The sequence below is a fragment of the Antechinus flavipes genome, chromosome 1, assembly GCF_016432865.1.
Source record: "Antechinus flavipes isolate AdamAnt ecotype Samford, QLD, Australia chromosome 1, AdamAnt_v2, whole genome shotgun sequence".
Classification (NCBI taxonomy): Eukaryota; Metazoa; Chordata; class Mammalia; order Dasyuromorphia; family Dasyuridae; genus Antechinus; species Antechinus flavipes.
In genome coordinates, this window is record NC_067398.1 from 661,595,991 (window position 1) to 661,623,414 (window position 27,424).

The 27,424-nt window shown below is 40.4% G+C and overlaps 1 protein-coding gene across 1 annotated transcript in view; it reads left to right on the plus strand.

The window, feature by feature from the left end:
• MAP2K2 (mitogen-activated protein kinase kinase 2) overlaps window positions 1–26,994 on the plus strand; it is a 32,886-nt gene extending 5,892 nt beyond the window's left edge. The window contains exons 3-11 of the mRNA XM_051971934.1: window positions 4,498–4,644; window positions 10,628–10,705; window positions 12,894–12,945; window positions 13,056–13,180; window positions 14,910–15,123; window positions 17,944–18,008; window positions 19,549–19,610; window positions 20,975–21,020; window positions 22,582–26,994. Coding sequence (XP_051827894.1) covers window positions 4,498–4,644; window positions 10,628–10,705; window positions 12,894–12,945; window positions 13,056–13,180; window positions 14,910–15,123; window positions 17,944–18,008; window positions 19,549–19,610; window positions 20,975–21,020; window positions 22,582–22,692 — 900 coding nt within the window. The 3' untranslated portion in view covers window positions 22,693–26,994. The remainder of the gene's footprint in view (window positions 1–4,497; window positions 4,645–10,627; window positions 10,706–12,893; window positions 12,946–13,055; window positions 13,181–14,909; window positions 15,124–17,943; window positions 18,009–19,548; window positions 19,611–20,974; window positions 21,021–22,581) is intronic.
• The last annotated feature ends 430 nt before the right edge of the window (window positions 26,995–27,424 follow it).

Sequence of the window (27,424 nt, forward strand, 5' to 3'; positions counted from 1 at the left end):
GGTCACGTAGCGAGTTGGCAGAAGCAGGACAAGAACCCAGATTGCCAGACTGCAGTGTGTTGTCTCTTCTGTAATTGGCATTTGTTGAGATTGTGCAGAGAGCTTGATGTTGGATCAAGGATCTGTGGAGAAAGAAGAGCTGAGCTCTGTCATTCATCCCACCCTCATTCCCTAAAAGAAAATATAAATACTTCTGTTTGTTCTTTATAGCCCTTCACAAAATCAGCACAGTCTATGTTTCAATCATTCTAATTGTTAGTTTTTCCTTATATCAAACTTAAATGTCTTTCCAGCCTTGTTTACACACACACACACACACACACACACACACACACACTTAATTTCCTCTTTCGTACACAAACTGTATACTCCCATATACAAGCTGTTTATCCCTTGTTCTTAGAACACAATTCCCTTCCCACCTCCACATTGTACAATACCTCACTTACAAACATGAAATCCTTTTGGATTCCCCTCCCAAGCAATTATTAGGATCTTCCCTTGTATTTATTTTGTATATATTTAGACATATACTTGTATTTCCCAAATATATACAATAATAGCAATTAATCATTTCACTATATTTTAAGATTTTTAACACTTTATAAATATTAACTCCTTTTATTTTCACAAGCACCCTGGAAGCAAGGTGCTAGTATTATCCCCAATTTTCAGACAGGGAAACTGAGGCAGATAGAGGTTAAGTGTCTTCTTCAGGATTATCCAGTTGATAAGTATATGAAGTTAGAGTTGAACTCAGGTCTCCTAGGCTTTAGATCTAGTGCCCTGTCCACTGTACCCCTGAGCTACCACATAAGCTCCTTGAAAGTAGGGTTTATTTCCTTTTTGCTCTTGCTGTCCCTAGCACATGGCAACACATCTGGTGCTTGCTAAATACTTGTTTCTTGGAAATATCATTGCATTCTAGAGAATATGAAATATCCAGAGAAACATGTATTGATGCTGATGTGATATAAAGCAAATTGAAGCAGGAATAAAACAATAAACAGTGACTACAGTTCATTAAAGTAATAGGAAATGGCACCCAAACTCTAGGAATAGAGAACACAGAGAGCTTCCAACCTTTTGAACTGGAAGGACTCGAGTACTGAATATTGTACACTCTGTAATGGTTACATTGTCAGTTCGATTTTTCTTGACAGTTCTCCTTTGTTACAAATAAAGGGTTTGATGGATCAAGGGGGAGATATATTGGAAATGACTAAGTTTGGGGGTTATTTTTTTTTAAGGCATCAATAAAACAGACATCTAAAATGCTCTCCCCCATCCAAATAATTTGCATTCTTAACTTCCCCTTGATGCACTCATTGATTTACCTGTGACTTCTGTCTCCTGTCAAACCAGAGTTTGAACCAATTGAATCCTTTTTCCTTTCTGGCTCCCACTTTTCTTTAAAATAAGATAATTGATGATAAATGGTCAAAGTATATGAACAGATAATTTTCAGATGATGAAATTGAAATTATGTCTACTCATATGAAAAGGTGCTCCAAATCATTATTGATTAGAGAAATGCAAATTAAGACAACTCTGAGACACCACTACCCACCTGTCATATTGGTTAAGATGACAGGAAAAGATAATGACGAATGTTGGAGGAGATGTGGGAAAACTGGGACATTGATGCATTGTTGGTGGAATTGTGAATGAATCCAGCCATTCTGGAAAGCAATCTGGAATTTTGCCCCCAAAGTTATCAAACTATGCGTACCCTTTGATTTAGAAGTGTTACTACTGGGCTTATATCCCAAAGAGATATTGAGGAAGGGAAAATATTTGTGGCCCTCTTTGTAGTGGCTAGAAATTGGAAACTGAAAACTGAATGGATGCCTATCAATTGGAGAATGACTAGGTAAATTATGGTATATGAATGTCATGGAATATTATTGTTCTGTAAGAAATGAGCAGCAGGATGAATACAGAGAGGTTTAGAGAGACTTACATGAACTGATGCTAAGTGAAATGAGCAGAACCAGGAGATCATTATACACTTCAACAGCAATACTATATGAGGATCAATTCTGATGGAAGTGGCTATCTTTGGCAATGAGAGGATCCAATTCAATTCCAATTGATCAGTGATGAACAGCTATACCCAGCGAAAGAATACTGGGAAATGAATGTGGACCACAACATAGCATTTACACTCTTTCTGTTATTGTTTGCTTGCATTTTTGTTTTTCTTCTCAGGTTATTTTTACCTTTCTAAATCCGATTTTTCTTGTGCAACAGGAGAACTGTATAAATTTGTACACATATATTGTATTTAAGATATACTTTAAAAAAAATTCAGATATCTGAATTATTTAATTACAGTCTAGTTGGAATTAGAAAGTAGATGGAATACTGCATTTGAATTGAAAGTATCCCTGGATTAATGTGACTGACAAGCTAATAAAAATTGGCAGATAAAAAAAAAAAAAGATAATTGAAGTAAAAGGCCTCCAGGGTCCCTCCCAGCTCTCCATCTGTGAGCTTAGGATCTGTACTGCATCTCTAATACAAATATGAAGACCTTTTTTTAATGCTAAAGAATGATGGATGTACTGTGCATCTGTTGAGTAAGGACATATTGATTATAAAGCCTCATAAGTTCAGTGACACTTTGAATTAATATATATTATGCTCATCACAGTAGCATTTATATACATTTGAAAAACTAGCGCATATATAAATGTGAAACTTCAATTTACAGAAAGCTTGTTACATGTGTAGATTTAGGGAAAATATATAAGATCTTTGCAATCCACAGATTGAGAACTCTTGGTTTAGTGCTTCCCTTCTCTGAGCACAAGTGTCGGTGGGACTAGACTGTTGAGTTGCAGTGAGGGGGCAGTTTGGGTTTGGCAAAAGTTATGGATAAGGCAGACTCATAGGGTCAGATCCAAGAGCAAAGAGTCTGGAAGGATTAGGTGAATGGTATAAATCCAAGGAGGCAGATACTAGGCTTGTAACATCTAAAAGCTGGAAGGAGCATCAGAGTTTCTCATCCATTCTCTATCTGTAGTAGAGATCCTCTATGCCTCTAAAGATTAAAGAATTTCCACTGCACGTTCCTGGTTCTGCCATCATTAGCCAAGAGGACTAAGTCCAATCCTTTCCTGACACTCTTAGAGATGCCTGAAGACAAAGTTTACATCCTCTAAGGCTTGTCTGCAGTAAACCTCCTCAGTTCCCTCCACTGATCCCTTCCAGTTTTCCTCCCTATGCCCCCTCTCATCTCCTAACATTTTCTGTACTCTAGCTTGTTAATATCCCTTTGAAAGTTTTTTGCAAATTAAGACCAAAGAGACAGTCCACAAGATCACAATCTCAGAGTTGGGAAGAACTTCCTAGGCCATCTAGTCTAGCATATATTGAATAAGCATCCCTCTAAAACATAATTCTCTGCTTAAAGATCGAAAAGTTAACTATTGGCTTTGAAATCAGCCCATTTTACTTAACAGTAATTCCAGTTATTCACTTTTTCCTGTATCAAATTTAATTTACTACTTTATGACATCTACCTATTGTTCCTAATTTGACCATTTGGGTTCCAGCTGAACCAGTCCCTCTTCCACACAATAGCCTTCGAATACATAAAGATAGCTATCTTATCAGTTCAGTCTTTTCTTTTGTAAGACAGACATCTCTAGTTCCTTCAGCATTCTTCATACAGATTGATTTTAGGACTTCACTGTTCTGGGTGTTTTCATCCAGATGTATTCCAGTTGATCAGTGTCTTTCCTAAAATGGGATGCATACACCTGAATACAATAATACAGATGCTTTCTGACCAAGACAAAGCCTGCTTAGTCCTAGACAATGACTCTTTTACTATTGCCCAGGATTGCAAAATCCCAAGATCCAGAACTCATATAGTCAGCAAAAGCAACACCTGTATGCAACATCCCGAGGCTGTAGGCGGTGGTTTTAATAATAATAGCTAGTTTTTATATAGCGCTTGCTTAGAGTGCTAAGCCCTTTGTGATTGTCCTCTTATTGGATCCTTATAACAACCCTGCAAAGAAGATGTTTTTATTATGTCCATTTTACAGTTGAGGAAACTGAGGCAGGCAAAGGTTGTGATATGCCCAGGGTCACAGCTGGTAAGTGTCTGAAACTAAATCTGAGTTCAGCTTGTCCTGATTCCATTGGCATTTTACTGGTTAAGCTGTGTGATAATTGTTTTAGCCAGAAAGAGGTGAGACCCCTGTTTGATGAAGGATTGTAAGTGATAGAATGATTGGGTCATTCTGATGCTGTCACCTGCTCTTCTGTACCTTTCTGGTTTGTCTTTATCTAACCTGACTCCAGAAAAGCTGTTGGTATTCCATTATGATGCTGCAAAATAAGAGTAGAGAAGGGCCTGTCAGGAACAATGAGTGTGCTAAAGATAAAATGGGTCATCAGCATTACTTGACTTCTAAGCATTACTTGTCTACTTTCTATGTGCTTGATAAGTATTTATTGAATTGAATTTTTGTTACTTTGCAGTTAATTCACCTAGAGATCAAACCAGCAATTCGGAACCAGATTATCCGTGAACTCCAGGTCCTACATGAATGCAATTCTCCATACATCGTGGGTTTCTATGGTGCCTTTTATAGTGATGGAGAGATTAGCATCTGCATGGAACACATGGTGAGTCCAACTCTGGAAAAGGCTACCTTCATAAGAAGCCACTTCATAAGTGGCTTGTGGAAAAGCCATTGTTTTCTAGAAGGTAGAAGAGGTGCTTCTCTTAGGTCTCTGATCTAAGAACTTGTTAATTTGGAAGAAATAAAATTAAGCAGAAATGTTAAAAGCAGAAGTGGTGAGAAGTAAAGCCCTCTGGAGGAAATGCCGGAACACCCGCTCTCCCTACTTCCCCCACTCCTGCGGCCTCTCTCATTCTGCATCTGCCATTGAGCACAGCTGTGGAAGGCCTAATGATATTGGCTCACATTTCTTGAGTACTTTATAATTTATAAAGCCTTTTATTCCTTTCTACTTTATGGGGGAGATGACATTGTAGATATTATGATCTGGGATTGTATAGGGGAAGAGGCTGACGGTTGGAGAGGGTAAAGACTTACTTTAGCATCACACAGCTAGTAAGTAGGAGAGGTGGAACTCAGAGCTGATTTCCAACTCCAGATCCAACTTTGGTTATGTATACTATCGTAACGTTGTTCTTTTATAGTGTTCAGGTAAGACAGGCAGCATGACATTTCTTGAATTTATTTAGCTATAAGATTCTTTTGGGGGGCAGCTGAATGGGGCAGTGGATAGAGCATTAGTCCTGGAGTCAGGAGAACCTGAGTTCAAATCCAGCCTCAGACACTCAACACTGCCTAGCTATATGATCTTGGACAAGTCACTTCACCCCAATTACCTTGCCCAAAAAAAAGAACAGAAAGGTCACTTTGGGATTTGAACTATATTGGCAAAAACTACAAATATTTGGCCTACTTCCTTGAATTCCTAAATTTTGGATGTATAGTGCAGGCCCTAGATGAAACAAAAATTTGGGAGAAAAATGGAGAAATTAAGCCTGTTTTCCTATATTGAAAACTTGCAGAATGTAAGTATTTTTGATAGAAAGCAGGATAATCTAATGGAAAGAACATGGTGTTTGGCGTCTGAGCAGAGCTTATGTTCCAGTGTCTGGCTTTGCTCTTGATTACTTGTGACCCATTATACCTTCTCCGAGAAATAAGAAGCCTGGGCTAGGCATTTTCCAAGGCTTTTTCCAGGTCAAACTGATAATTTCCCATTTAGAATTTTAAAGGGTTTGAAATCTTCAGGACCACATGCCCCCACCCAGTCCTAATCCATGTTGTATGCAAGGCCAGGGTTTAATAGAATCCAGCCTAGGAACCAAGAGAGTGAAACCAGGAGTCAGGAGTTGGGCTCTGCTCAGCAGGAACCATGTCATCTTGGACAAGCCATTCCCTCCTACTCTGTGAAAGGACTGAATGAAATGATTTTGGGGTCTCTTCTAACCACAGAGGTTATACATGAATACGTGTGTCATAAAGCATTCATGGTGTGTCTTTCTTGTAATTGTTGTGAATTAGGTCCTGTCCTCACAAGGAAGTTCTGTTTGTCTTTTTAAGTACTGATTAAGCTTTTACATTTAAATAGTGCTTAATAGTTTGACAGGTTTTGTTCCTGTGTGATCACCTCCTCTTTCCCAGAGAACATTGTCACAGGGATTGTTCTGCAGGGAATAATTGTTCCAGGATTGCTGTGACCACTTTGGTGTTTTTTACCTGTCATCATCAGGCTCAGTCTTGTTTAGCCCTAAAAATTCTCACTATTAGCCCCTGAAACATTTGCACTTCATCGCCTTTCTAACTAATGACAGTGTTTACAATTGAAAATTCCTGAACATCTTACTTGTAGGAATCACATTCTTAAACTTCATTTGCATTCTTGCTTCCTCATATGAAATTGGGTATGAAATAATTGATCTTCCTTCACTCTACTTCTCCTACTGCACTGTTTAACTAGGCTGAATCAGGGATGGGTCATTTCAGGGCTGATGGATAGATAGGTCTCCAGAAAAGCTTAACATGTGAAGTGACCTCTGTGTCCAGGGCTACTTTTGACCATTATTAATGGTAATGATAGAAGCTGACACAGAGAACACTTTTCTTCCCTCTCTTGACAAAGTGCTTTACCTACTTCATCTCATTGAGGGCTCAGAAGATAAGTTGTATTTTCCCCATTGTATAGCTGAGAAAACTGAGGCTCATACACAGGAAGGACTTCATCTGAGGTCACATGATCACATTTGTTTCCTACACCAACCTTAGGAACCAAGTAACATACATTGTTTTCCTCGTTTCATATATGTGGGCACCGAAAATTAGAGAAATGAAGCATGACTGGTAAATGGGCACTCTGGGGCTTGGCCCATTTTTCCCATCCCTCAGGGTGCCTCCCTTGGGTGTCAGTGAGACCCACTAGCAGTTATGACTCATGAGGTTAACTGCCCGGTGTGGGGAGCTTGCCAGAAGGCAGTTGGCTTTGGGTGCTGCCTGGGTGGCTTCTCAAGCTCTCAATACCATTGTTTTCACTCCTACAGGAAATTTGACTAAAAACAATATATAACTGTCTGCCTCACCCAAACCAGCCTTACATGAACACCTCTAGTCTTGGGTTTTATTTGAAATCGGTTCTATCTCAGTCTTTTCATCCATACCCACATCCAGATATATATTCCTGCCATTCTTGATATCCTTTAAGGTCAAAAGAGAAGTATCATTTGTAAAGATGGAATATGGCTCCTTGAAGGTTTCAATGGTTTTTCCTTAACTACTGCCCAACAGAGTAGAAACTTGGTAAGGGCCACTAGCTGACTGTTTTCCTGAAGTCTTAGGGTAGTGGTGTTATTATTTTTAAATGATCCTCTCTCATAGATTTTCCCACTGGACATATCTTAGAAGGAGAAGCAGTTGGATATAGGAGACCCAGCATTTTTTCTAAATCTTTGATTTCATTAGTATGAGAAACTATCTCTACACAACATATTTGTAACCAAGTCTAAGAGAATTATGTAGAGCATTGAGAGTGTTCATTGTATTGTCTAGGATTATACGGTTGGTTGTATCAGAGGCAAGACTTGAACCCAAGTTTTTTGAACTCTTACATGGATTATACCATACTGTCTCTCTAGAGTAAGAAAATCCCACATTAATATAACATTTTATCATTTACAATAATTCCCTGCAATCTAGGGAAGGTGGATACAGAATGAAGTATCATTCTGAAGAATTAGCCCTATTTTGTAAACAAGGAAATTGAGGCTCTGAGCACTGTTAGATTTCTAACTACTTTGTATTCTGTATACATTTGTATTTGTCTTTTTTTGTCCCTATCAGATTACTTACCCTCCTACATATTAGGCACTTAATGATTGAGTAAACTGACTCATCACACATCTAGTAAATAGCAGAAATGAGTAGCAGAGTCAGATCTCCTGACTGCAGGTCAGTGCTATTTCTGCTACACTGTTCTATCTAGCTAAAGACTTGCATTAAATCCTAATTCTACCACTTGATCTTGGGCACGTCAGCACTATTTTGGAGGGGCCTTTGTAAAATGCCAGTATGTTCTCTCTGGCTTATTTTTTTCTTCAAAATGATAGGGTTGGATTATAATCATCCCTGAAGTTCCTTCCAGCTTTACCACTTTTTGATTCTGTAAAGAGAAGGAAGTTGCCGAAAGGGTAGGAGCTAAAGATCCTGGAAGTTGTAAGTTTTTAATAAATAAAAATCCAGTTCTCTGAAGGACATAATGCTGACCTGGATTCCTCATGAAATGGAAATACTTAGCCTCTGCATTAGGGATGATGGGAAGGTTTCATGTGAAGGTAGCTGGGAGCTCTTGACACCTGAGGAGGCATTGCGGCAGAGTATAGAGAATGTGAGCCAAATGACCAGCAGCCGTGGACCTGATATGGGCTCCTTTGTCAGCTTCCTCACGTGACCTCCCCAGGTCACTTCACTGCTGCTTCTGAGATGGTTGTCTTTTCTCCCAGGGGGGAGGTATACCACTGCCCTCCCCAGCAGAGGGGGTTGTGAGGATCAGTGGAGAGAAAACATGTCAGCATATTTTGGACAGTATTTGTGTTCTGTGTAGATGCAAGGGAGCAGGCATTTGAGACATGCAGCTGTTTGATTAGAACAATAGAAACAGTTCTTCGGTTCTCTATATCAGACTTAGGCAAGAGCTCAAAACATGTCATCCACTGGGCCTCATCTGCCCTTATACTAGAATACCCACTAAAGAGCTACAGTTTTGTTAGTCAAAAGCTTTTAAAGGCTTTAAAGTTGGAAGAATACTGTGGAGATGTTCCAATTCAGTTCCCACTTGTGGGGATTCTGTTCCTGACAGAGCTACCTCCGGTGACTCAGGAGCTGGGCCTGTGAAGTGCAGTGATGGAAAGAGTTGTCACTTGGCATCCATTCCTCCCTTTAGCTGGGCTGGCCTAATGTGAAGGCAAGATAGTAGGTCTGTTTTACAAGGAGAACAAAGGAAAAACAAAAGGGGATATCTCTCTCTTCACAGAGCTGGGAAGGGGTTGTCGGGAAGAGACCCCACCTCCGAATCAGCAGTTTCCTTTGGTGTGCCTCATGTGAGGCTCCAGAAACATTCTCCTTTGTTACCCTTTCCTCAAACCCCCGCTTTTAGGTGGTGAGGCAGCATTGTTTGGAGAGCACTAGACTCAGGGGTCATACTTGCATTAATGACCCATTGACTGTGTGACAGCAGTAACACGTACATGGCACGAGCACTTTAAGGTTTACAAAATACTTTCCGCCCGAAAACTCCATTTTACAGATGAAAAAACTGAGTTCTAGACGGATTAAGTGGCTTGCAGTCACACTGCTCATAAATTTCAGGGCAGGGATTTAAGCCAGGACAGAGAGGGTTTGAGGCTTCCAGGAGATGCGGGGAAGCCCAGCTTCCTTCTCACTCCTAGTCTGGGGCTCTCTGTGTCGTGCCGCTGGGTCTCCCCAGTGTGTTTCACTGGGTTTGTGGTCTTATTCGTATAGGCAGTCATCATCCACAGGTGCACACATTCGTGTTTGGAGTTCCTCCGTAGAGATCTGTGGCTTTCAGGTTCTTTTAGCATGTTGTGGATGCTGGTACCCTTAAGTTACAAAACTGGGCCACCGTCTTTTCCAGTCATTCATAGCTAACATTTAGCGAGCACCAGATGCTACATTGGACAGAACTCTTTACAGTTGTTTTATTTGATCCGCCTTACAACCTTGAGAGATAGGTGAATTTTGTGGAAGAGGAAACCGAGACAAACACAGGTGAGTGACTTGCCTCGTAAGTGTTTTGAGGCTAAATTTGAGTTTTGTAGACTCCAGGCCCAGTGCTGTATCCATTTGCTGTGCCCCGTGGTGTGACAGAGAACTGCAGGAGACCTCCAAGGCCGTTGGGCCAGCTGAGACCTAATGAGCCCGAGTGACGCCTGCGCTCCCTGCCTTACCCACTGTCACACCCAGATCTGATGGGGCATCGTGGTGCTAAGCGCCTTGTCAGTGGCAGGGAGCATGGAGGATGCTGCTGTGAGCCCAAAGCTTTGGGAGAGGGGCTGGTTCCTGCTCCTGCTCTTATTCCATGTCCACATTGCCCATGCAAGACCGGGGCCGGGTTTTTCTGTGGCCCCACTCGTCTGCCTGAACCGCTTCTGGTTTAGCTGACTACAGTGTCAGTGTGCTCCACATGAGCAGAATTCCCTGCCACATGAACCATCAGAAGAATAAGAACTAAAAAATAAATAATGCCCAAGCCCAGGGAAGAGCAAGGCTTCTCGGATGGCACTGGTGTCTTTTCTTTCATGGTGCAGACACATTTGTGTCTGCAGAGCTCTTATAAGGGAGACAGACTAAAGGGGCCCTTCAGTTTGCCAGTGTGTTTGGCCCTGAGTCGTTCATATTTCCTGTAGAGGAAATGGAATAACACCTTGCAGTGAACCGGGGAAATGCTTAATTTTTATGCCTGCCACTAGGGTTTTCCCTTGGGAAATTAAGGTTCAGCGTTGCCAAGTAAAATGGAAAACAGTGCAGCTACTTGGTGGCTGTCTTGACAGGGACTTTTCTCTTTTCTTTTGGGGATTTAGGATGGAGGCTCTCTGGATCAGGTATTGAAAGAGGCCAAGAGAATTCCTGAAGAAATCTTGGGGAAGGTTAGCATTGCGGTAAGTGGTGGTGGTGGTTTTTTTTTTTTTTTTTTTTTTGGGGGGGGGGGAGGGTGGGTTCTGCAAATGGAATCTGACCTTTTACACTTTAGGAAGTCCTGATTCTTGGAGGGAGTGTTAAGTGTTTAAATGCTGTATTTATATTCTTTATATTCTTATTGGTAACATTCACTCTCAAGTATACCTATTCTTGCTTTCATTCTTTTCATTTAGCAAAAATTGAAAGACAACTTGAATCATTTGTATATACTTGTATGATGGACAAGTCAGATCACTGGATTTGGTACCTAAAGATCTGGATCCTTTTTCTGGCTCTCAGTGGCTGGGTCATAGGCAAGTCATTGACTCTTTTGACCTTCAGTACCTACATCTGTAAAGGGAAGGTACTGAAGTAGATTCCTTGTAAGGTCCTTACTAATTTTCTGATTTTTTGTTTAAAAAACCAAATGGTACTTATAGGCTATTCATTGCTGCTGTTCTCTAACATAGCAAGGAGCTTTTTGTAGTAAGGGGGCTCCCTTGTTCCTCACTTGTCATTCTGTGATTGATGGAGCAGGAGACATTAATATCAGGGAAGGATGTGTGTGTGACAGGGAAGTGTTTATGTGGTGACATTGGTTGATGAAATAGGAGTCCTTGGTGATGGGAAAAGCTACAAGCAAGCTACAAAAGGAAAAACCAGACTTGCAGATTGGAGTAGTTCAAGCTGAGAGGCTTCTTGCTACTTCTCCCCAACTTTACCAGAAATGTTTTTTAATATGGAGCAATGGAGATGAAAGTAGCACAAACTTCATTCCTTTCCTTGCAACCTTTTATAATTTAGGGTCCTTGTTAAAATAATCTAATGATTGGAGGAAAGATGCCATAAAACCTGTTAATCCTTTCAGAACTTAATAATATGGTGTTCTCTCTCATTTTTGAAATACCATCATTTTGCTAAGCAGAACTATTAAAGCTAATCCAGTAGAAACATGATTTTCAGTAATATCACTTTTTGCATCTTGATCTGAATAACAAAGGGAGTAATGAGGATTCTTGGCTGCTTTCATAATGATCCTTCAAGTTCAAGTATTTATTGACTACTTTCCACATGGTTATTCTCTTCAAAGAGCTTGAAACTAGTACACTTACATGCTGGTGTAATGGCATTTTCTAACTAGGAAACTGTTGGTTCACCAGGCTCTATCTGTAGAGTACACCTAAATTTTGACTATTCCATCCCTCATCCAATATTATGTACTATATAAGGAGAATTGGGGCAGAGTGTCCTGGAGAGTGATGTAGAACTGAACAAAGCACAAAAGGCAGACATAGTCCCAGGGACAAGACAATTATACATCTGGTTTTCCTGCATGGATGGTCTTGCTTTGCTGTTAACAACATATGGTAATGGCTGGCAATGTCCATGGCTTCTTGTTACCTGTTGACTTGTCATTTTGACCTCATCAAATCTCCCAATTATATATATACTTGTATAGCCCAAGTGAAAGGTACTTTTAGAGTGAGCACTGGTTGAAGGGAGTTAGGCTCTTCCTTTTACTGGGTCACCCCATCTCAGAGTCCACCTGGAGAAGACTGCTGACAGGTTAGGCCTGGGCAAAGGCCTCCCCAGTGGAGAATGTCCTGCTTTCACAAGTCAAGTGGGTCTATGTATTCATCCCTGTGTCAGAGGAGAGGCACAAGGTAACATGGTAGAAAAAGAATGGGGGTTAGAGTCAGACGACCTGACTTTAGATCCTGTCTTTTCTGCTTGCTATTATGTTACCTCGTTCAGGACACCCCTCATCTGTAAAGTGAAGGGCTGCACCAGGTAATCTTGAAGGGCTCTTCTAGCTCTGACTTGTGTAATGGGGTAAATAAAGCTGTGTGGTGGAGGAGAAAGGAATCTGCTTTGGGAATTAGGAAAATTTGGATTCAAGCATGCCCCAGAATGGGCATTTAAAACAATAAATTGCAGGAGAATTGACTTTTTGCATAATGGAGGGAGGTTCAAGTCTGCCGTACACCAGTGAAATCACAGATCCAAACTTTTTCCTTTCCCCCTCCTCAAACCCAAAAGGGCAGCAATCTACTGTACCAGGCCTAAGAGTGCTAGATTTGCACAAAATGAAAACATGGTTTAGATACACCTATAGAGAGGAAAATCCTCTGCCCTTCTTAAGTCTGCCCTTCCCTCTGTGTTTCATAGGTTCTTCGGGGTTTGGCTTATCTAAGAGAGAAACACCAGATTATGCACAGAGGTAAGAAGGAAATGAAGCAGCCCTCTTTGGAATTTATCCTTAGGCTCCATTCAGCAATTGCTGTCAAATGTTGTTGCAATTGTGATATTTTTGTCTTGATTCACTTTTAGATGTGAAACCTTCTAACATTTTGGTCAATACTCGGGGAGAGATCAAGCTCTGTGACTTTGGAGTGAGTGGGCAACTCATAGACTCTATGGCAAATTCCTTTGTAGGAACCCGATCCTACATGTCTGTAAGTTTCTTTTGACTGATGCTTTTTGCAAGTAGTTATATTAAATAACTGTTATGTGTCAGCTACTGTATTCATTGCTAGAAAAGCTAAAAGCTAGTCCATGCCCTCATGGAGTTTACAATCCATTATGAAATAGGAAGACACAGAGTTAGAGATTTGAGAGTAGATAAAAACACAAACTGTAAAGCATAATTGTAATGAGAAAGTATAAACAAAAAGGTCTAAGGGAGAAGGTTGTTACTGATGGAAGATCAGGTTTGAGTTCATAGAGGATATGAATTGGACTTAATAATGATAGTTTATGTTTACATAGCACTAGAAAATTAATCAGGACAAGGAGAAGACATTGCTTAGGAACATCATGAGCAAAAGTGTGTAAGAAAAAATGTGGGAGTTCCGTACAGGTGACGGTGAATAGTCTGGCTTGCCTGGAACATAGATTGAGCCAGACTTGAATGTTAAGCAAAAGAATTTATCCATTAGTCAGTAAGGGAGCAGTTAAGTAGTCTTACTATATAGGAGTAAATATTAATTTAGCCTTAATTGTAATCTTCCCAATTTGATCTTTTTTTTTTTTTTAATACTTTTGGATAAAACATATTGGTTATGTTTCCTCTAGCTTTCTTGTAATTCCTTTTCTTTAAACTTCTTTTTCAAGGACACTTGGGTGAACTAGTTTGGTGATCCAGACATATACAAATGCGTTTTATGCTAATAATCTTCCTTTACACCTTACTATAGAACCACTTTAGTCAATTGTTCTGTAAGAGAATTCTCTAACTGGGTGGTATCTTAGTAAACTTTCAAGACCTCACTATTCTTCTTTTATTTAAATAAATATTTATTAAATATTTAGTGTTAAGAGCACTTTGCTAAGCACTAGGAAATGGAAATATATTCCACATGCACCAAACTGGTCCAGCAGAATGGAACTTGATAGTTCACTTTGGCTAGAACTGGAATCAGGGAGGACCAGAGAGGGAACAGTCACTTCTGTTCCAGGAGGATAAGGGTTCATGAAGAAGGTAGCGTTTAAGCTGGGTCCTTATTGAAGGGTGAGTTAAGATATCATTTGGTGGTTTGGATAGTGGGCAAGGAAATGGTGTTAAAAGCTTAGGCAAAATCCTGGATGGGGGAGGAGGCAGCATGTGTTTCAGGAATAGTGAACAGTACAGTTTAGTTTAAGTGTCAAGTACCTAAGGGGGAAAGGGAAGAAGTGAGCCTGGAAAAATAAAGAACTCAACCCTTAAAGTACCTCAGGTACTTTTACCTATTAGCAATTTATCCTGTTGCACTTTATATTTTGTACATAGTGAATTTTCCAGGGCATATAAATTGTGGAAGGGGAAGAACCAGGGAGCTTATTAATTTTTTTTTTAATCTGTCATCCCCAAGAGTATAAAGGATTCTAAACCTTGAAAGGAATTCTAATTGATAGGGAACTGAAATTCCTCTGTCTCAGTGTGTCTGAAAGTAATTCTACCCTTGAGAATTAATTAAGCCATAGATAGTATGAAAATTTAGTTGTTTGGGAGTAAGGGGAGAAAGAATAACTTTTTTTTTTCACTTTAGTATTTAATATTAGAAGATGGGATTGTGGTTTAGAACAGGATTGATACTAATTTACCGGATTATATGATACTAAAGGGATTGAACAATGTTGCCACTCATTGGTCTCTGGATCCATTTTCTTTCCACTGAAGCATTTTGTCTTTTTCTCAACTAACAGCCAGAACGGTTACAAGGCACCCACTACTCAGTCCAGTCAGATATCTGGAGTATGGGCCTGTCCTTAGTAGAGCTGTCCATTGGAAGGTACCCGATTCCCCCACCGGACTCCAAGGAACTAGAAGCGATATTTGGTCGGCCCATGGTCGATGGGGTAGAGGGAGAACCTCACAGCATCTCACCACGGCCAAGACCCCCAGGACGTCCCATCAGTGGTATGGTCTGGGCTTTCACCCTTGGAAAGGAAGTGGAAAATTTGGGGAATATCTTCTTCAGGCAATCAGCATTCAGTAACTTCGATTTTAAAAACAATCTGCAATATGCTCACTGAAGGGGTAAAAAGAGTAAATTAGATATGGGCCTTGCCCTTGTATCTGTTGCAGGAAAAGATACATAAAAAGACAACTGTAATTAAATTTATGTTATGCATTAAAAAGATACAAACATAGTCTGTCAAGTCCAGTGAGGAGGTGTCTTTATTCACAGGGATGGGGAGGTGGAGGTCAAGAAAGCTTTCATGAAGGCAGTGGTGTGAGATGCGCTTTACAAGATGAGTAGCATTTTATCATGTCTGAGAAAGGGAAGGAGACATGTCTGGGGAGGGCACGGAGCATGTAGGGGCTCATTGCACTAGAACTCAAGGAATGGATGGCTTAACTAGGTCTCATGAGACATCAGGCCTAGGCAGAAGATTTTGAACTTGATTTGGTAAGCAATAGAGAGCTGCTTGGAAGAAGGAATTAAAGCAGGGAGAAGACAGAAATGAGAAGACATAGATGGGATTGTAGATTTAGCACTTAATGTGATTTCAGAGGCCATCAAGTCCTACCCTCTTGTTTTAGAGATGAGAAAATTAGCAGAGAGAGATTAAATGCCTTGTCCCATGCTATGCTATGCAGCTCTAAGCATCTGAAGCAGGGTTTGAGCTGAGTTCTTCCCAACTCCAAGCCCAGTGCTATTCTCTACTACATGGAGGTCTGCTCTAGGGCAGCGCTATTAAGTGGAAGGGTTGTCACAGAGGTGGAATCGGATTTGATTGATTGAGTAGGAGAGGGGAGGAAGAAAGTCACAACTTTTAAGTCAGACCATGGAGCTGATAAGATAATGTTAATTTGAGGTGCTGCTACCTGGACACATGGAGAGAGTTGTGGTAATTTAAGAGTTTGAAACTTAGTAAAGCGGTCTTGTGTCCTGACCCCCACTCCATAGCTTTCTGTTTCTGAATAGTTTCTGAAATGTTTCTTTAACTCTTTTGGCCCAGTAGTTGAGAGATAGGTGCAGCAATAGAGATCAGCTGTCAGAGCTCTAGGTTAGCTTCCCCCAGCAGGAACTTCAGCTTGAAATGAGATTTCTTGGGAAATTAGGAGATAGCTGAATCATTCCCAATCCTGGCACCAATTTAGTTACCCTTATTGTAGGAAACAGAAAGCTGTCTTTTTAGGCAAGCCATTTTTAAATAACTCCCAAAACTAAAACCACCTAGGAAAATGGTAGCAATCCCATATAGTTATAGTAACTCCTGTTTCTGTAGCATCTTGGACTTTCTCTTGTAAGATCAACAGAACAAATGTCATCAAGCCCACTTTATGTATGAAAACACTGAGGTGATGAGAAAGACAAACTTGTCCAAGAACCATCTAGTTGTAAGACTTGGGAAATCACCCTCACTGGTTTGTTGTTTTGCCTTTATTGGAATCAAAAGGACTTTTGGAAATAGAATTAAAGTGGTAAGGATATTTAGTGATGGAAACAATAGGAAAAGGGCCAGTGTGAAAACATACCAGACTAGACATTAACCTGGGTTTCTGCTATCTGTTAGCTATGTGACTTCATTTACTTGAGCCCATGTTTAATTTCAGTCAGTCATCAAGCAACTATTAAATACTTATTATGTGCCAAATCCTAAGACCATAAGGAAGTGTAAAAACAAAAAATACCACAGTCCCTGCATGGTAACCTATCAAGTACTTATGATGATGATTGTGTTATCTGTCTCAGATTTGTTTTGAAAATGGAATGAGAACATGTCTCTGAAGCCCATGGCAAACTTTGAAACACCATGGAAATGTGAGCGGCTTTCTGGAATAAAGAGGATTAGAACACAGTGAAGGACATGGCTGGAAAGTGTAGTTTGCACATAGGATTTTGTTCACATAGGATCCCTTTAGGGATGGGTTTCAAGTTTAGATTTTTCTCAGTGTCCATGTCAGTCTTCCTCAGAAAACTCATGATATTGTTGGACTTTTTCTTCCCAATAGTCTTTACCTCCAGTTTAACATTTGCTTTTTCCTCAGTTGCTTAGAGGCACCATGTCTGCCATATTGTCATCCCTCTACCTCCTGACTCCCTGCCTGCATCTCACTACAAACCAGTGACTTTCAGACTGCAGCTATCTCCTCACCAAACTTCTCTGACCACTTCAGACTAGAAGGGAGAAAAGGAAAAGCAGTTTCCTCTGTGGAGTCAGATTTTGTTGGTAGTGTTGAGAATGGCAACTTATGACTTCAGCAACATGCAAAGTCTTAGCATGAGATTTTTCTTGTTCTGCAAACAGTAGGACACTGAGGGCCTAGCTTATTTAAAATGTACATGTGCATGTGCATATTTATACAAATACATAACATGCAAATACAATAATTTATACAAATACATAATGAAGCTGGAAGAGCACTAAATTTCAAGACATAGATTTGATTCTTAGCTCTGCTTCTTAATGTATCATCTTGGACATGTCTGTTCTCTGGATTTCATTTTTTTCAACTGTGAAATGAAAGGTCTGGATCAAATAATCTCCAGTGTCTTGCAACAAGAGCTCAGAATGAATCTGCAGCTGTGTGAGAACCATCTGAAGTCCTTAAAGATCTTACTCATTAAGATCAGGTTGGCTTAACAATGGATGGAAAGTTAAGCTTGTTATGTGTTTAGCACATGTACCAAAATTGGGTGTGAACAACTATAACCTTCTCTCTGCTCATAGGGCTTCCCTCTTGCTTTTTTCTGTCCATCTCACAATCCACTATTCATATCTTCTACAGGTCATGGGATGGACAGTCGACCTGCTATGGCCATCTTTGAGCTGTTGGACTATATTGTTAATGAGGTTTGTATTCTCACTGAAATTTCCTTCCTTCATCTAAACCAAATTTGTTTTGCTAAGTTCTCTAGTGTATTGCCCAAATGGTGAACTAACCTATATTTTAATGTAGTTTTATTGAGACAAAAAATAGTTTTGTATTCTTTGTTACTAGCTGGCATAAAGTTTTCAGAGAAGTGTATATTTACAAACCTAAGGTAAGAATTTCTTTAGTTATTTACTTTCAAGATCACATTTCTAGAAGTTACATGCCATCTGAATTTAGATCATAGAGTTTAGAACTGGCCAATTCACCTGAATCTTAGAAACTCAACATCCTTTATAGATCACTCTGACAAAACAGCTTTTCTGAATGTCTCAGAGTCCAGTGTACATGAACTCCTCAATAATTGCTTCTTCCCTAGAAGGATGGTCCTCAGAGAAAAGGGGCCTGAAAATGAATTGGTTCACCTTTAGCACGTTATTGAAAGAGCTAAGAATAGCTAGACCTCTGTTCTTTTCTTGAACCAGTAGAACACTTCCTTTTCTGTTTTCTGAGTGGATCTTTGCTTTGATAGTAAATGAGAATGACATGGGATGCTGGTTGTGTCCTAGGACCCTTGTATGGCCAAGGACAAGAAGAGACAGTAACAGTGCTAATCTGTAGCACTGGGCTTGCTTTAAGGTTGGTTACACAAAATGAGAAGCAGGGAGGATGGTTTAGGAAGCAGATGACAACAGAAGAGGGTGGGGCTGCCATGACACATCTTTCCCACTTCTGCCAGTGGCACCAGAGCCAGAATGCACTCCTGTTGTCCACTACCACCTTCGTCGTTCTGGGACCAGTGTTCCTTCCTCTCAGTGAGAAGAGGTTATGACCCCAGGACTTGTAAATCAGAGAATAGATAAGGAAATAAAAATAGAAGAAGGAGGAAAGAATAAATAGAAGACCCACAATCTGTGGGTTGGACCATATTGCTGCCTTCTCCATTTGTTTCCCATACCAGAGCTTGACCTTGTATCATTGCACTTTCACTTGTACTACTTTTAATTAATTCCAGCACTTTGTACACCTAGCCACGCATTCTGGAATCCCCCAGTTGTTAAAATAAAGTGGTCCTTTTTTCTGTCTAGGCATATGGCATTCCTGTAATCAAAAAAGTAATATTCCAAGGAGGGAAATCCCATAAAGCATGAGTGAAATGGTTTGTGGCCCTTTTAAAAACAATTGGAAAATTATAAAGCAGTGTACAAATATTTTTATTACTAAACTCTTCCCTAAAGGAAGAGACTGGCACATGTCATACGTTCAGTGAGTGCAACCCTCCCTTTGTGGAAGGCTGTTGCAAGGAAAGAACAGTTACCTAAACCATGAAGGAAGGATGGTGGCCTCTTGCCTCATAGTAAATGGTTCAGGGGTGGGAACCAAAGGAAGCTACATGAAGATGCACGTTGAAGTGTGATCTGATTATATTCTGTGTACCTTGGTGCCATTTCTCTGGCCTTTTCTGAGATAGTGCTGAAGTTTTGCTGTAACTGATACAAATGGATCTGTTTGCTTCCCCAGCCTCCACCTAAACTGCCGAATGGTGTTTTCACACAAGATTTCCAGGAGTTTGTAAATAAATGGTAAGTTCCACAAATCCATTTCATGGCTAGGTGCCAGACTGTCCGCCTGGAGGGTAAGGCAGACATCCTGCTTGTCCTCTGGGACCTGCCCACACTCCTCACCATTGACCCAGAGAGGACAATTGCTTCTTGATTCTGGGATGTCTTAGTCCAAGACAATTTTAAACCTGCTAAGTAAGAGTCCTTTTAGAAGTTACAGATTTGGTAAAATGCCTAGGGTCTCTCTTCCCACAGTTGCTTGAAGTGAATGAACACTTTAACCTTAGAATCAAAGCATAGAAAGTTTATGCTTTTAATCCAGAGCCATCATCTGCACCTTAGAAACAGCCAATTTGCCTACTTTTCAAAAAGTGAGTGAAGTCTAAGGGATGTAGATGATCATTGAACTTATCCCAAAAGACTTATACATGTTTTAAAGAAGGCCCTTCTAAGAAGATTTCTTAGCCAACAAGGTTCTTGGTCCTCTTAAAGTCTTAGAGAATAACTAAAGTTTTGTTTTTTTTTTTTGGTCTAGCTTAAAATTTTTGACTTTGCCATAACATTTTTTTTTTTTTTGCACCTTCCTGGTGGGAAAATGCTTTTGAGGATCAAGAAGTGATCTTAATGATTGACTCTTTAGTCAGAAAAAAGAATTGGTTTTATTTTTTAATGCAGTCTTGCAAATAACTTGGACTTTTATGAACCTCTCCTAACTTTGAGAACTCTCCATAGTTTAACAGCACAAATCATTACTTGATTTGAGCCGTTGGGCCAGTAGCTAATTGCCAAACATCTTGCAGTTTGAATTTCAACCAGTTTCATTTGCTTGTTTATTCTGAAAAGGTAGAAAAAGACAAATTATTCTGATTATTTTCAGCTAAGCAGCTTTGAGTATAAAAATTTTATAATTAAGCAGGTTATTTTTTACCACTATTTCATCCTTTCTTTGAGTAGCTATTTGGAGTATCTAGTCAGATCTGCTTTTAGCTTTCATTTTGTAACTGTGATACCCCATTTTGAAAGGAGAGTTTTCATTAAAAATGTAGCTGAGGTTGTTAACTAAAGTTCCTGTCAGGACACCGGTGGGAATTTCCCTTCTCTTCTCCCCTCCCTCTCCCCCTTTCCGGGATCACTTCCTGTTTTCAGACCCTAGCCCTTCCCTGCCTTCAGGGGGTCCTGCCCTCCAAATCCTGGTGACATGCTGGGGCCCCTCACCCAAACAACAACTTTGCACAGTTGCTGCAGAACAGGTTTTGTTCTTCACAGTCAGGTTTCCTGATATACTAAATTCTAGGATAACACAGCTAAAAGTGAAAATAGGTTTGGAAAGAATAACTGACTGGTCTTTTTTCTCTCTCTTTCTATTTCTCTCCTTAAAATATCAGCTTAATTAAAAACCCAGCCGAGAGAGCAGATCTGAAGATGCTGATGGTAGGTATTTGATTCAGGTTAGGGAGGAGAAATGACAACTTCAAGGGCCTTGGATTTGAGTCCTTAATGGGAATAGAATCTTACTGTTACGTTCTCACTACCATTTTGGGGTAATTCTTCTCTCTGAGCAGAAGAGATCCAAAAGAAATCGGGTTCTACCCTCTCACACAGTGTTTTATTACCTGGAAGTAGAAAACCCAATCAGTCTTCACCCTTTTTCTCACCTCCAAGGCAGGCATAATTCAAGCTAATTCCTTAGGATGCCTGTCTAAAACCAAGGCCTGGCTTTGAAAGTGTTCTTATTCTGGAGGATGACTCCTGGATTAGTTGAAGAATTTACTGAAGAATTCTTTTGACCTGGAGTAAACAAACTATTGATCAGTGATTATTGCCAAAATTTCTAAATATATTTTAAAATGGACATAGCACAGTTTGTAATTATTTCTAAAGGAAATCAGTTCTCTTTAAAAGTTTACTGGGGCTTTTATGGGAATTATGAAGAGGCAGCCTCAAATCCAGTACAGGGATAACATAAAAAATTTTAGCTATCCAAAAGTCAGTGTACTTCAGGGATCATTGCTTTCCCTGTCCCTGAAGAGCTTCATGTCCAAGCTGGAATTAGAGAGAAGATTCCTCTTTTGTTATGGTTTGGACAAGCTGCCCTCTGAGATGCCAGAGTTCAGTGATAGCTAAAAAGGGCCCTGAGCCTGTTTTCAGAGTCTAAGCCATTCATCTTTTCACCTTTCCTCAGTTTTTCCCTTTAAGCATTTTATAAAGTCAAGTTATTGCACGCATACTCAGGAGGTAAATATGTTCTTCGTCTTCTTTTTTCCTTTTTATCTTCCCTTACTGAGGAGTCAGCTGAGGTCCAGTTGGTAAAGTCAGCCAAAGACCCTGTCCCTTTGATTAACCTTGATGCTTATGTTCTTGATAACTGTCTTCCCTTGATAGAACTAATGTGCAGTATGAAGGTACTTGCTAATCTAACCCCACATTTTTAACTCCCATATTCCAATTAGCCTAAAAGCTAGACCTTTTGGTGTTCATGACATAAGCATGGGAGTCCAGCTTCTTTCATTTATCTTCTTTTGCCCAAATCCTGTTCCTTTTTATAGCATGATATAGTAGAAAGAACACTAGCTGAGTCAAGGGATCCAGGTGTTAATCCTGCTTCCTTTGGCCATAGACATTCTGAGGCAAGTCATTGGTCCTTAGTCTTTCCATATATAAACTGAAAGGAAAAATTGCAGATGTTATTTTTTTTTTGCAATTGTATGTTGTTTTTTTCCTCTTTAGACTTCTCACTATTGCTGGTGTTAAAAATGGAGGTTATAGAGGAGACCCTCAGTGCCCTGGTTGATTTTTTTTTTTAAATGACCACTGAATTTCTAGTTTGTATCACATGAAGGCATTTCCACTCCAGGAGTTCCTTTTACTGATGAAATAATGTCTGACAAAAAGAGAGCAAGACAGAGAGAAGTCAGAAACAGACAATCTTAGTTTGACCCCTTTGGGCCAAAAGCTTGTTAGATTTATTAATGTCTTTTATTTGTTCTTTCAGAATCACACTTTTATAAAACGGTCAGAAGCGGAAGGAGTGGATTTTGCAGGCTGGTTATGTAAAACTCTGAGGTTAAACCAGCCCAGCACCCCCACACGCACTGCCATGTGATGGTGAAGCAGGCTGTCCTGTGTCCATCGTCTGTCTCCCTGTCCATCACTGTTTCTTGCCCTTTGGGCTAAAGACAATCTCTTCCTCCAATTTCTTCCTCCCTCCCCATTCTTTATCCTCCCTCCATCTCTCTTTCTCACGCGGACCCTGACTTGGACAGCACCATTGGGGGAAATGTCTGTCGCCTCTTATGAACAAGCCAAAACCAGCTTGCTTTATTTTGTTAATTCTCTTGCACGTCTACTTCAGTCCAGTGCAGCTCTTTCTCTGATATTTGGGAACTGTGGTGCTCCTGTTGTTCACTTAGGGTTTTTTAAAAAGGAAAACAAAAAAGGCAGGGGAACCAAATTGTGCACATCATGCTTGCCTCCCTCCATTGGGTGTTTTTGTCTTTCCCTTTAGTCCCCAGGTTGAAGGGCTTGCCTGGTCCTAGAAGTAGTCTACAGATGCTGAATAGTAGAGCCAGGCTGAAGGAGGAGGAAGGTAGAATTCAGAGACTGTTTTAACTCTTAAAAAGATACAAGTAACTGTAAATCCTAGGTGTTGAGTTGTTGAGCAGGCCAAAGAAAGGCCGTTGCCTATTGGTTTTCAGTGGTCACTTCACTCCGTGTTTCTGTACTACCTTATGGTGGTTTTGATCCTGCTAAAAAATGTCAGAATCAATGAAAATTACTTGAGTTAGAGAAACGGCAGAGCCCTATTCCATCCCCTCCCTGCAGGTCTTCCCTCTCTCCTCATTCAGGGCTTGGCAGCAAAGGTCTTTTCAGAAGACTTCCACTAACTTCAGCAGGTTGATGTTAGAGGGCAGCTTCGCCCCACCTCTGTTCCTTTAGGGAAAAAACTTGTTCTCCCTTTGGATGAGTTTATATTCAGCTTTCTTGAAGGCAAATGTGACATGATTTATAAAAACCCAACTTCCATAGTAAATAAAAATGCATCCATATTTTTAGCAGGTATTCAGGAACAGGTCTGGTTCTTTGACCTTTCCCAGCCTACCCTGACCCTGCTTCTCTCGCACAGTGTACACACAAGGACCTCAAGTCATTCACACTCAGCCAGATGGACTTTATCTGTTGTGAAGTTGAACCCACCATGCCCTTCTTTACTCAGACAAAAGTGGTTTTATCTATCTGTAGTTAACACTTTAAAAATCATACTCGGAGTGTCACAAATGTGATACTTGGCCTCCCTGATGCAGTGAAAGGTAGAGTATTGAACGAATAAGATATGCTACCCTTCCCTAGATGAAAGGCCAACTTCTTCAGTGCTAAGTCATCACTGAGGCTGTTTGGCTGGTGGTTGATAGAAAGCAGAGAGTATTAAGGAGTGTTTTCTGCTCTCCGATTCTTCCCTGAAATTGCTAAGATTTGAGAGGTTTTTTCTTTCATTTCTTCCTCACATATACCAATGTTAATATGCCTGTGTACAAGTTGCACGCTTTAATAGTTTTAAAAGAATGGTACTTGTTGTTACCCACCCAGCTAATCGGCATTTGTGTGACGAAAGGGAAGTGAATAATAATAGTCCCAAGAATCCCTCTCCTCCCTTTTTAAAAAATGACTAGAAATCATGTCTTGTGCAGATCAGTTGAAGGAACTTTGGTACTGAAAAAAGAAAAAAAGACTGGGGGAGGAAGAGATCCAATGGGAAAACGGAGGGTTCTAAATGGATGAATTTTGCTAAAAAAAAAAAAAAAAAAAAAAAAGAAGAAAGAAAAACACAATTAAATTTGATGTAAGTAAAAACTTTGTTAAAGAGTTGTCCAAAAGTGGAATGGCCTGTCTCAGGAGGTAATCAGTTCCCCATCCCTGAAAATCTTTGACCAAAGGCTGTACAACTATATGTCATATATGTTGGGGAGGTAATTCCTTTCAATTGTGAATTGGACCAGATAATACCCAAGGTCTTTTACAATCCTGTAATTTTGTGTGGGTGGTGGGAGGGATGGGGAGTCCCATTAGCTCTCAGTTCTTTCTAGTCCTTCTGTTGACTCCTGATCCCAGAGGGTAGCCTCCCCAAGTGATGTCAGGATTCAAACCCTAAGCACACTGACCATATATTTTTTGGGTTCTCCTTGGAAAACCAGCTTGACATCCCCCTCTGATACTTTTCCAAATTCTCTTCTCCCCTCCAGTAAACAAAGGAGAGGCTACTTTTATTCTTAATCTGATTTTGACAAGTAACTAGAACACTTATTCTGGTTCTTGTCCTTCAGGGACTGAAGCATATACAGTGTTGCAGGTTTTAAAAACAAACCTCTCCCAAGCTCTCAAGCTGCTGTTGTGTAGGTAACCAAGTTCCCTTAGGAGCATCCCTCAGAGGGGTGGCCTGATGTCTGTTAAGACTGGTCTAAGCATTAACACATGCTTGAGATTTTTAGTTATGCCTTCTTTTAAGGGCGTTGAGCTTTTCTGGCTTCCCAACGGAAGTCAGGAATTGGGGTTAAGAGCTAGGTGAAGCTGGGCCTTGAACACAGGCCTTCCCAGAAGTAGTTATAATAGTAAGAGCCATGGGGCAGGTAGGTGGTACAGTGGATAGAGCACAGATACGGGGTTCCAGACGAGTTCAAATCTCATTTCAGACACTGGCTGTGTGACCCTGGGCAAGTCACAACCCCAGTTGCCTCCCCAGAAATGGAATGGAATTCATTTGAGCCTGAATTCAGGTGCACTTATCATTGTGAATGAAAGTTGTTCTAGATCCTTGAAGTTCTCTGAGAAGGAAGTGAGATTGTGCGTTGCCTAGGCTCGGGATCGAGTTGGGGATCAGGAAGAACAAATCAAACATCTGCATCTGCCCCTCCTCCTATGTGATTGGTTAGATCTCGTGCTTTTCTGCATGTCATTCATGGAATTAGAGTAGTGGAAGTGGCTGAACCCCTTGTCATGCAGTCGACTGGTGTGGACTCCATTGGGGAGTGGGGAGGGTCCAGATTAGGTTTTTCAGTCAATTTGAATCTGATTTAAAACCTGAAGTACTGACTTGGTTAAGCAGGAACTATGAGTTGTTACTGGAGCCCTGGGGGAGGAGGGGTGCAGGGAGAGCTATTGGCCACCAGAGACTTTTAGTGTGCAGTGAGATGTGTATTTTATGGCAGCAGAATGATTATTACTCTTCTATCTCCTTCCCCTTTGGTGCCTCAGTTTCCTCATCTGTAAAATGGGGATAATAATACTTGCACTACCTACCTCACAGGGTTGTTGTGGGGAAAGTGCTTTGTAAAGCTTAAAGCACTATAGAAATGTGAGTTATTATTCCTGCCCTCATCCCCTCAAAAAAATCCCCCAACGTTGTTGTCCTTTAATCTGCAATTCCTAATTCTGTTAGGTCTGTCAGAAAGGGAGGGGCTTTCAGTTGGGACTAATTGCTACTGGCATATGGCTGTCTGAGGTCCAAGAAGAGGCATGGACTGTCCATTAACAGGTTGGCAAAGTGTGATAATTTAACAAAAGGGGTACCCTTTTTGCCTTCTCATCCCCATCATGCTGCTGATTTGTGATTCATATATGCTGGTGTGTGTGGTTTGTTTGTTTTTAAGAAAATTATAATGGATTGTGCTTTTATTTTGTTTATTTAGTTTGCAATGATTCTAGCCCAGAGAACCCTTTAACTTGGCCCAAGAATTTTAGATAGACTGCAGTGCTAACTCAGTCTTTGTAGAAGCTGGGAGACTTATTGTCTTACCCACAGATCTGAATTCATTTGGGTTTCTTTCTTGAATGAGGTACCTTTGCCTTCTCGGGAAAGCTTCTGCCTTCCCAGACCCAAAGGACAGCATTGCAGCTCTCTGTATCAGAGGCCCTGGGGAGATCCCACCCCAGGAACTCAAATCTGATGAACATTTTAAGCAGGAATTGGATGTTAAAAATGATTAGCTTGGGGGAGGGAAGGAGGAATGGGAGCTATTAACCTCTTCTGATTGGAGGGTTATTGACTTTGGACATTTCTGGGCTTAGATGTTGAGTACCTTGTATAGACATGGGGTGGGAAAAAGTTTTTTCTAAAATATGAATGAACCTGTGTAATTGTGTGATTGAAATGACTACTGGCATCCAGGGTTGTATGGGTCTAGACATACCTGGGAATTCTGAAATTCACTTGTGAGTATTTTATTTTAAAAATTAGGTCGGACTCTAGTTCTAAAACTATTATCTTGGGATTATTTCCACCCTACCCTCCAATTGTTGCTATTTTTTTGTGCTTGGTTTTGAAGGGGAAGAAGAAAGTGTATCAAACATTTTGTTGGTGCAAATTTTTTTTTAACTCGATATTTTCATCATAAATAAATGGCACTTTACATGATCAGATGTGGTTTCCTTTAAGTCCCAAATGACTGGATAGGGGTTGGCAAGTGTCAGTCCCTAGTCTCATTTAAAATACAATTTCCTTGGTTTAAACTTTGGCAGAGGCTCAATATAATGCCTAAATTGAAACGTCTCCATTTCCACGGGTTTTCCTTCCTTTTTAATGTTGCTTGTGCCGGTGAACTGTGAAAGAATTACAAGGTTTAATTAAAACACCATGAACCTCAGCTTTTTCCCAACCAATTGACAGCAGCCTGTCACATTAGCGTGAGGGGTTCAGTAATTGACACGTTAGATTCCAGAAATATGACGCTCTGGGAAGAAATGATGAAGCATGTTACTGCCCTGTTAAAGGAGGGAGCCAACATAAGGGAAAATAGTTGGGAGTTGGAAAAGCTGCATTTTCAAGTTATGTCTTTTAGGGGAAT